The 12,778-nt window shown below is 37.2% G+C and overlaps 1 protein-coding gene across 1 annotated transcript in view; it reads left to right on the top strand.

Annotated features, from left to right (window-relative positions):
* Nucleotides 1–12,778, top strand: part of LOC129217584 (protein D2-like) — a 38,689-nt gene that overhangs the window by 11,938 nt on the left and 13,973 nt on the right. Inside the window, exon 2 of the mRNA XM_054851911.1 lies at nucleotides 1,563–1,683. Coding sequence (XP_054707886.1) covers nucleotides 1,563–1,683 — 121 coding nt within the window. The remainder of the gene's footprint in view (nucleotides 1–1,562; nucleotides 1,684–12,778) is intronic.

Below are 12,778 nucleotides of genomic sequence, written 5' to 3'. Positions count from 1 at the left end.
TTGTGTTTTACAAGCCTGAACTTAAGATTTTTAGACCTGGGCCTCTGCGAACTCCACTGTCCACCAGCCTCCGCGAATGAGGTCACTCCAAGGCGGTGGCGTCTATGCCCTAGACACACACACTCACACACATGCCTTTACACATGTCTACACACACTTTTCAGATTTGTGTACTTTTTTAAATATTAGACGGAATTCAGGCTTTTTAGGCATGGAAATTAATTCTGAAGAACATAGGACTCCTGCACGGCTTTTATCAGAAATTCAGCCCTATTTGTGCGTGTATTGATAATGTGTATGATGACGTCACATTTCATGCAGTCACGGAATAGAGCCCCTTGAAAAGGACAGGCTGACTTATCCGACATTTTGGTTCCAAAACAAAATTGGATCCAACCTCGTTTCTAGTATTTATAAATACGTTATAATATTCGTTGGTTGCTATGTCGTAAAACAATTGAGGCAGTGAGAACACAAAGGGATGCAAGTGGCAAAATTAAAAATTTGGAGATAACCGGTACAAATGGTAGGTGAACCTCTCCTCTGTCTTGGGGCAAGAAATTGTACTAGTAGTCCTGGTAGATGCTGCTGTATAGCATGATTTAGAAAAAAAATTCAATGAAAGCCTACCTAGGATCTGGTCGTTAAACGCGTTTTACTCGAAACTTAAAATAGTCTACTTGCATCCCTTTGCTTCCTATTCCTATTCCTATTCAGATTCACAAATGACTACAACTGTATTTATGTCGAGGACTGCATACTAAGTGCCTTGCCTCCATTATTTTATATACCGATAGATGGCAGCACCATCACCGGATCGAACAGTTAATGAGAATTTAGAACTAGTCCAGGAGCTAATAGCTACCTGGTGCTAGCACCCTCAGAGGTATCGTTTCACTTGGAGGACATTGAGACCACGAGCATATTTAACGTCGCCCAGTCCCCTTTAATGACGACGGTGGGTCTTCGACCATCGAGGTTCGAACCTAGGAGCCTCCGGCCCCGAATCCGACACTCCACCGATCGGGCTACCACGGCCCTCCCTTTGCTTCTCACTGCCTCAATTGATGTTAAGTTGAATAAAATGTCACTTAAGGAGAATCTAGAAAGATAACTTAGTTCAAATTCAACAAAAATGTATCGGGAAATGTTTACTGCAAAAAATCTCATTTTCACACCTTATTTCTTTTTAATTTGTATTAATTAAATCGTCTTCATCTGTAGAATAAAAAAATATAAACATCAATCAGACAACATATCTAAAGCTTGGACACCAGTTTTCTGCAATAAGGGCTTTTGTACAAATACTATTTTTTTCGCCCGATAATTTTGGAACCGAAATGTCGGATAGGTCAGCTCTCCTTATATAGGACGGAAATAAAGCACTTCTGAGAAGAATCCAAAGAAATACCAACTTTTTTAATACAGCGCCAGTAAGAAATTTCTGCAACTTTGTAAACTGCAACAGTGATAACGTAAGTAGTAAGGTACCCCAACACTTTGAATTCTGATATTCATGCGTGTACTTCAAAAACGTTAACAGAAATTATGTTTACATTTAGGTATCCTATGCAGGGGTTGAAGTAGAATGCGGAACAGAGCTCCCAAGGGACAGAGCAGATCCGCAGCCTCAAATAGAATATACAGCGATTAACCACGAGTTTTATACATTGGTTATGATCGGTAAGTGCCCAAAAATGATTTTTTTTGTTTGTTCATTATTTGCTAGCCGTCTTCGGCGGCTATAGTGTGGCTCTGGTTAGTTGTCAGCTGGGACCTTGAGAACGTATTCCTCTTTTTCGGGTAATACGAAAGGGTACTGTCCACCTCTGGCAAGTTGAGCTCCGCTGCCCGACAGAATAAATGATTCCATTTGTTGAAATAGGGGTGAGGAAAACCAACTTGACGATTTAGTTTGCAGTTTTATTGCCCATTTGGCAAACAATATAATTCAGGTAAGAAATAGCAAGTGGAACATGATTTCCTCGTCAATAAAAGGGTTGCAGTGGTTGCTCAACTCTGCGCCTAACAAATTTCTCTTCTTACTGATTGCTGTGCCTTGAAAGAAATGGACTTGCTCAAGGCCATAGCTCAACTTCTCGGAGGTGGACAGTAATTGGCTCCAACAACATGCCCTTTATTTACTAAACCACCCCGAAGCCGGTAAACATTGACAAGGTCGAAGCTACTATAAATATTGTTACGAGTCTAGCCATTTCAAGAAATTCTTTAATGACGACATAGTTCTTGAGAACAACACAGGAAATTTATTTAAAACTGTGTACAAGAAATATCGTTTACAACTGCTACATTAGCCATAGCAGTTTAGCAAATATCAATTAACACCGTAAAACTAAACGGTAACACACGAATTCACATCAAAAATACGCAAAAGCACAGCGCAAAGGCTAATACACACTTCCAGCGGAATGACTGAAAACGAGACTCCACAGTTAGAAAGCAAAACTAACTATCCTCTCATTCACAAGACGACCGGCGTTTTATACCAAGCAAAGAAAGATCCAGAAGATATCCTACAATGTTCTACCAATTTCTCATACATTTTCTTTTTTATTCCATTCACAAATCTTATCATTCAGAAATATAAACGCCAAATTCAGCTAGATTATAACAAATTAATCATAAAAATAATTACTATTTACAGAATTTGTAATAATATTGTAACGGATTCGGTGCGACTTCCACTTTCTTGAAATGAAGACACAGTTCTTGATAAAAACACAGGAGCTTTATTTACACTATGTACAGGAGAAATCGTTAACAACTGCTAAAATAATCATCAGCAATTAAGCAAATATCACTCAACACCGTAAACTCAACGGTTACACACGTATTTACTTCCAAATACGAAAACAACACAGCGAAATGCTTCGCTATAAACAGAGCTAATACACACTCTCAGTACAAATTCTCAATCGAAACTCAACTCTTTATCCAGCGTAACAGTTTATATACACACCGAAAGAAATCTCTCAAATATTCCAAACGCTTCTAGAAAAAAGTAGACCGTTATCAAATTTTATCAATGAACAAAAAAAGAAATAGGGGGGTCGTATACTTTAGCCATATGTTAAGGGATTGTATATTCATTACGGGAAACTATTTACAGGTTAGGTTACTACAATAATTACTATTTACAGGATTTGTAACATTGCCCCCTTCCTAAGGACTGCACGTCCCGGGCAGTACAATCCCCAGAAAGGGTGCCAAACTTCTATCACAAGTTCACAAATACACACATTAAATAATAACCAATAATGCATAGGAAACACAATAATAACAAGAAATATTACTAAACATCAAAAGCAAAAAAAAAAAAAAAAAATTATCTACAACTTTTATGTTATCAACCATGGTTGTTTACGTAATACTCATGAACTATGGCCATAGTATGGGGCTAACCGATCATAATGTACAACCCTAGGTTTTGCATTAGGTGATTTTTGGATCCTCACTACGATGTCATTCAGTCGGTTAAGGACTTTGTAGGGTCCATCCCAATGCGACTGCAATTTGGGTGAAAGACCTTTCCGTCGGATGGGATTCCATAACCAAACCTCGTCGCCTTCGTTGAATTCATGTCCAGTAGACCTTGTGTCGTATCGGGTCTTCATCTTCTCCGCCGCGATGTTGATTCGCTCTCGTGCGAAGTTATGAACGCCTTCCAACCGGGCCTGGAGATCTGGGATGTACTCCTCAGGCGATGAAGGCGCATCCGGAGGACGACCGAAGACGAGATCACAAGGTAGCCGAAGCTCTCGTCCGAAGAGCATCTGAGATGGGGCATATCCGGTAGTCTCGTGGACAGCACTGCGGTAGGCCAGCAGGAACAAAGGTAGCTTCTTGTCCGAATTCTGTTGATTTCTGGAGACCATAAGTGAGAGATTATTCAGGATTGTGCTGTTAAATCTCTCCACCATGCCGTCCGATTGTGGGTATAGGGGTGTTGTCCTAGTTTTCTCAATTCCGAGAATTTGACATAGGCCCTTAAACACAGCAGAGATGAAATTCCTCCCTTGATCGGAATGAATCTGCAATGTTGGACTAGAGTCTCTGCTACGGTGGTAGCCTCTTGATCTGGAAGCTAAATCATTTTTCAGCACCATTAAATCACTTTTCCATTGTTCTTGATTAGCCGCCAATTCATTTTTCAATTGTTCTTGATTAGCCGCCATATCATTTTTTAATTGTTCTTGATTAGCCGCCATATCATTTTTTAACTGTTCTTGATTAGCCGCCATATCACTCTTCACAGAGTTGATTGCATCAAGCAGTTGTTTTAATTGTTCATCCATTGCGCGAGTAATCACCATAAAAATAAAGTCCAAATTTAAAAAGTCTTTATGAAAAAATGTCCAAAGTCACACTTACTGCAAGAAAGTCCTGAAGTAGCCCCACGTTGGGCGCCAATTGTAACGGATTCGGTGCGACTTTCACTTTCTTGAAATGAAGACACAGTTCTTGATAAAAACACAGGAGCTTTATTTACACTATGTACAGGAGAAATCGTTAACAACTGCTAAAATAATCATCAGCAATTAAGCAAATATCACTCAACACCGTAAACTCAACGGTTACACACGTATTTACTTCCAAATACGAAAACAACACAGCGAAATGCTTCGCTATAAACAGAGCTAATACACACTCTCAGTACAAATTCTCAATCGAAACTCAACTCTTTATCCAGCGTAACGGTTTATATACACACCGAAAGAAATCTCTCAAATATTCCAAACGCTTCTAGAAAAAGTAGACCGTTATCAAATTTTATCAATGAACAAAAAAAGAAATAGGGGGGTCGTATACTTTAGCCATATGTTAAGGGGTTGTATATTTATTACGGGAAACTACTTACAGGTTACGTTACTACAATAATTACTATTTACAGGATTTGTAACAATATGATTCGAAATCTGTGGAAGAAACTCAAAACTGTGTCTTGATTGATTGTCAGATTTGATTCGGAAGAATTACGAATGCAACAACAGTCAAACATGTTGCAAATAACCTTTCCTTGAAGTTTAATTGTGATTGCGGACGTCTCGCATTGCCGCAATCTCTATCGTTGCCCAGGACAATGACAATAGAAGAACATCAAGAAGTCGTCGTGGTTTTGTGGCTAAGTACAACCTTCTGAAGTTTGTTTTTCGTTCCTAAATTTTACTTGTGGTGTATGGTGTTGAAATTAATAACTTTGTAAAATAGGTGAAGTATGTTCAAATGAAATTAAGCTGTTTAGATATTATAACTGAATAAGACAGGGGTTCTCAAAGTGGGCATCAGTATGTACAATAGACGTAGACCATAGGGGTGTCGCGAGAAATTTTTAATTCTTTAAAGGGTGCCGTGAATCGGAAAAGCTTTGAAACTTCTGCCTCTGGAATAAGACACTAAAAGCAGTAAACGGTTTTTAAAAAAATAATCGTTGATTTATGCTGTAATATCAGCAAAAAAAAAAAAAAAAAAAAAGAAGCTAACGTAGGATTTTTTTAACGAAATATATGCAATTGTTATGCATGGAAAAACCCATAGATTGTGCTAAGAATATGCAAATTTACACAAAATGCATTTGTTTTCACGATAACAGCTCTAAAACAATAAGAAACAGATAACATTTTTAACTGTATGAAACCGTTTTAGATATAAGAATTGAAAATTTCCTCAAAATTAAACTTCTTGGTGCCACTTTTAATAAATCAAGTATACACGAGGTCATTAAAAAATTCCATTGTAGTGTTCAAAAGAGGTGCAAAGTTGTTACATTGTGAAAGATATTAATCAAACTAATTCATTCGTCCAGGGCTCTGATTTGCCGACCAACAGCGTTTGAGGATAATAGACCAATATTATAACAGTAAGTAGTTAAATCTATACTTACCTAAGGTTCTGAGACCCTGGATTTTGACCAAAGCTGAAGAGAATAAGTTATTTCCAAACGGGAATCATTCTTGGTGATCCTGTTTGGAGAATATTTAACTGCATAAGTTATGCCATATCTATCGGGAGCCAGACATAATAAAGGACATAAAAATTAACCAAATGAGCTGGGCTGCTTATAATCCTCATATGTATGATAGTGAATAATCGAGTAACGCTCCTGACATCATCTAGAATGAAACTCGCTCCACGGCATGATGCTTTGATAATATTTTTTAGTGATGTTTGCCATGCAGGGAAATGCTTTTTGTTGTGACGAGGCTGAACTGGATCCGGTATCTTAACTGTTCTACTAGTAAGACTCATTTTAGAATTTCAGGAGAGTGAAGAAGCGAAAAAGTGGTCGACTATGAACGCTATCTACTGGAGTTTAGGGTTCATCCACTGGAGTTAGGGTTACAATTTCAACAATCAAAATATCACCAAACAGGCAGGGGCGTACACAAGGGGGGGGGGGTGGAGAAGGGACACCTGTTGGCCCAGACCCAAACCTGAAGGGGGCCCAATATTTTTAAAACTAGGAGTGAAATATAAGGGTAAACATTATGGAGGAGGCCCGGAAAAGTCATTCGTGACGGACCCCAAAATTTCTGTGCATGCCCCTGCAAACAGGCAATTGCTTCGTTCAAATGTAGAGGAGTAGAAGCAATTTTCACCCATCACACATACCTTGACGGGCGACTTTCTAGTGTTATTAGAATGGACGATGAGTTAACATTGATTGAAAAACATTTATAAATCATTAACAAGTAGAAAAAGAGGAAGACTCAAATTGAGATAAATGAACCAGTGAATACCGTCTTTCTTGCTACCGGGAAAGAAACTAGCGCAACAGTGTCAAAAATACAACGCAGTTAAAGAAAATTCAGAGGAAGACTCTTCCACCCTGGACTTTTCTAGCTAATATGATAGGAAGTAATGCACATGTGCAATTAAAAACATTGAAATTGAAAAAACAATTCATTTTATTCCTTCACGTCAATCGCTGGTAATGACTGGGATGCGTGGGTGAAGAAAAAGTTCGAAACAATCTCAAATGTAAGGCGTTAAACTCGCGGGTCGCCAAACCCAAATTTTGTCGCAAAATTCGCCTAACGATCACTTATTTCTAACTCTGGTATGAGATGAGCATTAAAAATTAGATCATTATCTAAAAACTGAAATATGTTATTAATTAGGTCGTTCCAGAATTTCGGAAACTAGTCAGACACAAAGTTTCTTTTAAGAAAAAAATTATATCATCATATTAAATTGTTCAACAGGGATAACAGCTCTTTTTACTGATAGAAACGTAACTAAGTGAATAAAATATGACAACGTATATAAAGTACAAATTGAGAATGGAAAAAGGTTAAAAAACCAGCAAACAGCTGTTTCGGCACTCTAAAATACAAGTGCCATCATCAGTGCATTAAAAACGAAGACAGGTTCACCCGACCAAAACACAGTCGAGGCGAACAATGGAATGAGAGACGAGTTTTAAAAGATATGAGAGCAGTACCGGAAACGATGACGTCAAGGTTACGTCAGAACTCAAGAGGACAGTTGCACACAGGAGAAAACGTCACGGACAAAAAATAAATCAAATAACAGACTTCCAAACATTAGGAAAAGGGGGAGTGCTAGACAAATCATTGACGATTAAATTATTACCTTTTTCCATTCTGAATTTGTACTTTATATACGTTGTCATATTTTATTCACTATGCAGTACAAAGTTTTCGACTACTTTTTACGTACCTAAGTGTTCGCTCCCCCTTCGCCAAACTGTTTCAGTTTGAAATATTGTACTCCTTATCGAAAAAAATTAATTCGATGCTACAAATGCTTTTTTGAAATTTTATAGTTTGACGTCTGACTGGTTTTTGGAATAAACGTTCACTCATGGTATTATTCCAATTATTTGTTTTTTAATCTTTTCATCTAGCGGTTAACCAGTGGCGTAGCTACAGTCTTTGCCGCCCGAGGCGTTCCCTCAATTTGCCGCCCTTTCGTTGTGAAATATCTTATACACAAAACTCTCAAACGTGTTTAAATTAAAGCTAGCAATTTAATTAAAAAAAAAGACCCTATTATTCTCTATATACTTTCAAACGAAAAAAAGCGGGGGGGGGGGGGGGGATAAGGGCCCACACTTGAAGAAAATTGCTAAATTTAAGTCAAAAACCGCAATTTTAGCAAAGTTATTAGAAAGGGCGCGTTGTGTGTGTGTGTGTTTTGCAGTAGATTTTTTTTCAAAATTAGTCTCTTTTAATGTTTCTTTGTTGACGTTAGGGGATCGGTAGGCAACGAAAGGAAATTTCACGAAATTTTAAAATGCAGGTTAGCCTACTTAGAAGAAGTCAAAAGAATCGGGAATGGTCGGATACTCAATGCGAAAATTTTAAGCTCCTAAATATGCAATTTCAGGCTATCTTTGCCAACGCAATTGCATGCGTATTCTAACTCAGTTGTAGGAGTTAGGGGAAAGAGGGGCACCGAGGTTTCTTACTGAAATGTTTTTTAAATTGAAATCAATTTTAAGGGCATCTTTGGTGGTTTGGTTGAAAGGGAAAAGTTCGGATTCTTTCTTTGGAAATTTTTCGGCACCAAAGTCTCAAAAACGCAATTCCAGGCTGTCTTTGGTGACGTTGAGAGGTTCCCTAATGGCTTTAAATATGTTGTGAAGCGCCAAGCGGTTCTCTCCTGAAAACTTTCTGTAATTAACGTCCGACTTTCGGCTTTGTTTAATAATGGTAGGAGGAAGAGGGGACAGAGAGAGGTTTCCCTCTAAAAATCATTCTTAAAGCTGAATTTCATTTTTGACTATCAGTTAGAAGGAAAGTTTAGCGAACTCTCCTACTCACGCAAATTTCTAAGAAAGAAAATTTTGGGCTATCTTTGGGGACGTAAGGAAAAGGGGGTGAAGAGAACTTTTTCAAAATTGAAGTTTTAAAAACGCAGTTTTAATCTTAGGAGATATAAGTTGAGAGGGGGAGGGCGACTAAGATATCTGTCTCAGAAAAAATCCAAAAATTGAGGTCCTAAAAGCGTATTTTAGGCTACATTTGATCACTTTAGGAGATCAAGGACAATTAGGATTCAAATGCTGTTTTCACAAATTGATATTGAAGTATCGAAGCTTTAAAAACATAATTTTAAGCTAGATGTTGAGACTTGAGAAGAGAGGGTGGGAGTTTTTTCCAGGAAAGTTTTCAGAATTGAAGGCCTAAATATATGTTTTTTGGCTGTATTTGCTACGTTAGAGAAAACGTTAGGGCTAGGGGCTTGGCCCAGAAAGTTTCCAACATTAAGGTCTAAAAACGTATTTCGAAACGTATTTGGTGATATCAGGAAAAGGGAAAAGATATTAAAGCGCTCTCCCGCCTAAAAACATTTTCGCACTGTTCGACTAGATTGGGGGTGGGAGAAGTTTCCAAACGGAATTATTTGAAACTGAATAATTTAAAACGCATTTGTACTATGTTTGGATAAATTGAGGGTCCAACCCAAAAGTTGAAAAACGAAATTCGCTTACCTTCCATAAGGAATAGATTAACGTGTGATCTAAAATTGTCGGATAGATTATCTACTCGCAAAAGCGAGAAAACGGAAATCTCTTTTACTTCGTTTGAAGAAGATAATTCTTGTAAAGAGTGGGAAATCAAAGCAAACTCTGAAAAATATAAAGTGTGACGAGCAATAAATTGTTTCGTGTAATATTTAACACCTCCCCCCCCCCCCCTTTTTCTTACTCTTGTCACCATTTTCCTGAAGTAAAAAAAAGGGAAATTTTTGTTTCACGTGCAGGCTTTCGGGAAACTCTAAACTTAAAATCTTGTATTAGCTTTTTCTGATAACAAAAATCGGAAAAGTTCATTGTTTTCGTCTTCCTGAAGTTAACCTCTACAGTCTAAATAACAGATTTTTAAGAAAATACTATGTACTTTTCATAATGCACTCAAAAAGGCAAAATAAGACAGACTTTTCTGGGTCATAATGGAATATTTAAGTATTATTCCTTTAGTTTTCAATTATTCCAATAAAATGACACCGCGAACGAAGAAATAAGCGGCTCAAGTCAGGTAGAGAATTTCTTATTATTATCGAGCTTACAATCATAAAATTGAGCGTTGAAACAGGCATATTTTTCTGGGAAAGTTTGGTTTAAAATGACCTGAGCCGCACTTTTCTTCGTTTGTGGTGTCACTTTCTTGGAATAATTGAAAACTACAGGAATACTCAAATTGTCCATTATGACCCAGAAAAGTTATTTTGTCCTTTTGAGTGCTTTAAGAAGAGATTTTCTTGCTTGCAGTAATAGATTAAAACCATAATTTCCTTATTTAGAAAATACTTTTAATTCTTCCACATCAAAAGGGCCAATTTGCCGCCCCTAGAAAAGTGCCGCCCGGGGCGGACCGCCCCCTCCGCCCTCCCTTAGCTACGCCACTGCGGTTAACTGTACTTAACTACTAATTCAGCCAAATTTCACTAACTTACCACGGCTGGGGAGCCATTAATTGTTATACGGGGCGAAAGTTGAGTGAAGCTGCTCAAGATCTCGATCCACGGAAGGATGTTTTTAATTAGCCACTTACAAGGAGAGGTTACGGTCTCGGAAATTCAGATCGGGATGAGATTTGGTAGATTAGTAGTATCCTTTAAGGGTACTCTCAGGGTAAAGTAATAAAGCGCACTAGCCATAAAATTCCAAGAAAACAGCCTTTAAAGATTTACGCGCAACTCATAAGATAGTAGAGATTGTTCGTAAACAAGCGCCCGCGGTGGTCATGTGGGCAGCGCTCTGGGGTTCCATGCGGTCGATCCGAGTTCAAATCCACTGCAAGTTTCTTTTTTGTTCATTTATAAAGTGACTTTGTAGGTAATACTTAATTTAAAAAATATGATGTATTTTTAATGTGTGATAGTACATTAAATTTCTATTTACTATTCTCACAAACAAGTGATTACACATTTTTAGATAGTATAAACTTTGACGAAGTAAATGATTTTTGCAATAAATGCATAATCAGTTTCTTTGTGGATGAGTAAGAAGAATTATATTAGTTATTGCACATAAGCAAGTAGTCAAATTTTAAAAACCCTAACCGCACTTATCGAGCAATGGTTTTGCTCCTTGATTCTGTTATTTGTAAATTTTTCGTCTGCTGTATTTTACATTAAATATTCAACTCTTTATTTTCCATCTATTATCGTCTGCAATGTTCATGTTTGTTTTCATCATTAAATTTATTTATCGTATGTGCTGTATATTAGACTGGAAAATTCTATACCGTGAAAAAGGATTTGAGTTTTTTAAATATTGTGAATCGAAATGGTCGGTTATTGAAGTAACCCTGAAACGAATAAAATCTGTTAACAAAATGGATAAAAATTCATTGCACAGTGAAATGTTGAAGCAGAGATTAAAAGATGCTGTCGTTTATTACGAGAGCTTGCTTACTGAAAATCATTTGATTGCATCAGAATCATATCAAGTTCAATTTCTCGCGTCCATTTTTATAGACAGGTAAAGAATTTAATAAAACGTATACAAAATTGCGCGTATCTCGTTGAAAATAATAGAGAAATGAATACCCGTGAAGATTGCATAAAATACAATCAATTGTCCATCATCAACTGTCATCGCCAATTTTTGATAAAATGATTCGATATATGCCTGGTATACTTCTAAACTTTCTGACAAAAGAGAAATTTTCCTGAATGTAAATGAAGTATGTTCCAACGACTCTTTTACAAAGAAGTTGCTCCTGTAAGCAATCTTCCTTTATAAATTGTGCGAGATGTCAAAACAGTTTTTGTTTTCCATGTTTTTATGATAAATATCATTCTGGTGTATGTATATAAATAACAACTATATTGTTAAAAATCATCTATAAATTAAGCTCTACAGTGATTTTGTAGCCGTTGTAATTCAAATTTTAACTTGTATCGATTTAATTTATCTCCATTTTCTCTATTAAAGTGCTTTACGTGTTCAAAAATTTCGCATTATCTTCAATTCAAATTCCACAAAGCTGTAACAGTCACTTGATAAATGAATAAAAAAGAATCTTGCAGTGGATTTGAACTCGGATCGGCCGCATGGAACCCCAGAGCGCTGCACACATGACCACCGGGCGCTTTTTTACGAACAATCTCTACTAGTTTATAAGTTGCGCGTAAATCTTTAAAGGTTGTTTTCTCGGAATTTTATGGCTAGTGCGCTTTATTACTTTACCCTGAGAGTACCCTTAAAGGATACTACTAATCTACCAAATCTCATCCCGATCTGAATTTCCGAGGCCGTAACCTCTCCTTGTTAGATGAAATAATACATTTTCTATGAAGTAAAAACAATTGCCTTTCTAAGAGCCAAAGTTTCGTTTGTTCTTAGGTTCCTTGATACCTTGAACCATGTTCGTCAATCTTCACACCTCCCAGATTTTATTTGCAATCTTGAAATCATTTAACAATACATTTGTCTAGGGGTTCTAACTCCGCTTCTGGCACAGTATAGCCTATTAAGGCTATTGCCCCTCCGCCAAAAAAAAAAAAAAAAAAAAAAACCAACTCACTTCGCTCCACTCGGTCGGATTTATTTCAGTGTGGGTGGATCAGTGCTTTAGTTCACATAGTATACGTAGTAACAGAAAATGGTCATCTATGTTTATTTTAGAACCCTATGAAATAGATATCAGTCAACGGAATCCCTTTCACAGATCATCCAAGTACCGAATGTGCCTGGTTCACATGGAGTTCACGTGGAATCGGTTTGAGCGAAGCGAGATCAGGATACCTGATATACAGGGTGACCAGTAATTAACGCGCTGAT

This window comes from Uloborus diversus, chromosome 2 (assembly GCF_026930045.1).
Source record: "Uloborus diversus isolate 005 chromosome 2, Udiv.v.3.1, whole genome shotgun sequence".
Lineage (NCBI taxonomy): Eukaryota > Metazoa > Arthropoda > Arachnida > Araneae > Uloboridae > Uloborus > Uloborus diversus.
The sequence above is the reverse complement of the archived record's forward strand: the minus strand, read 5'-3'. Positions and strand labels throughout refer to the sequence as shown.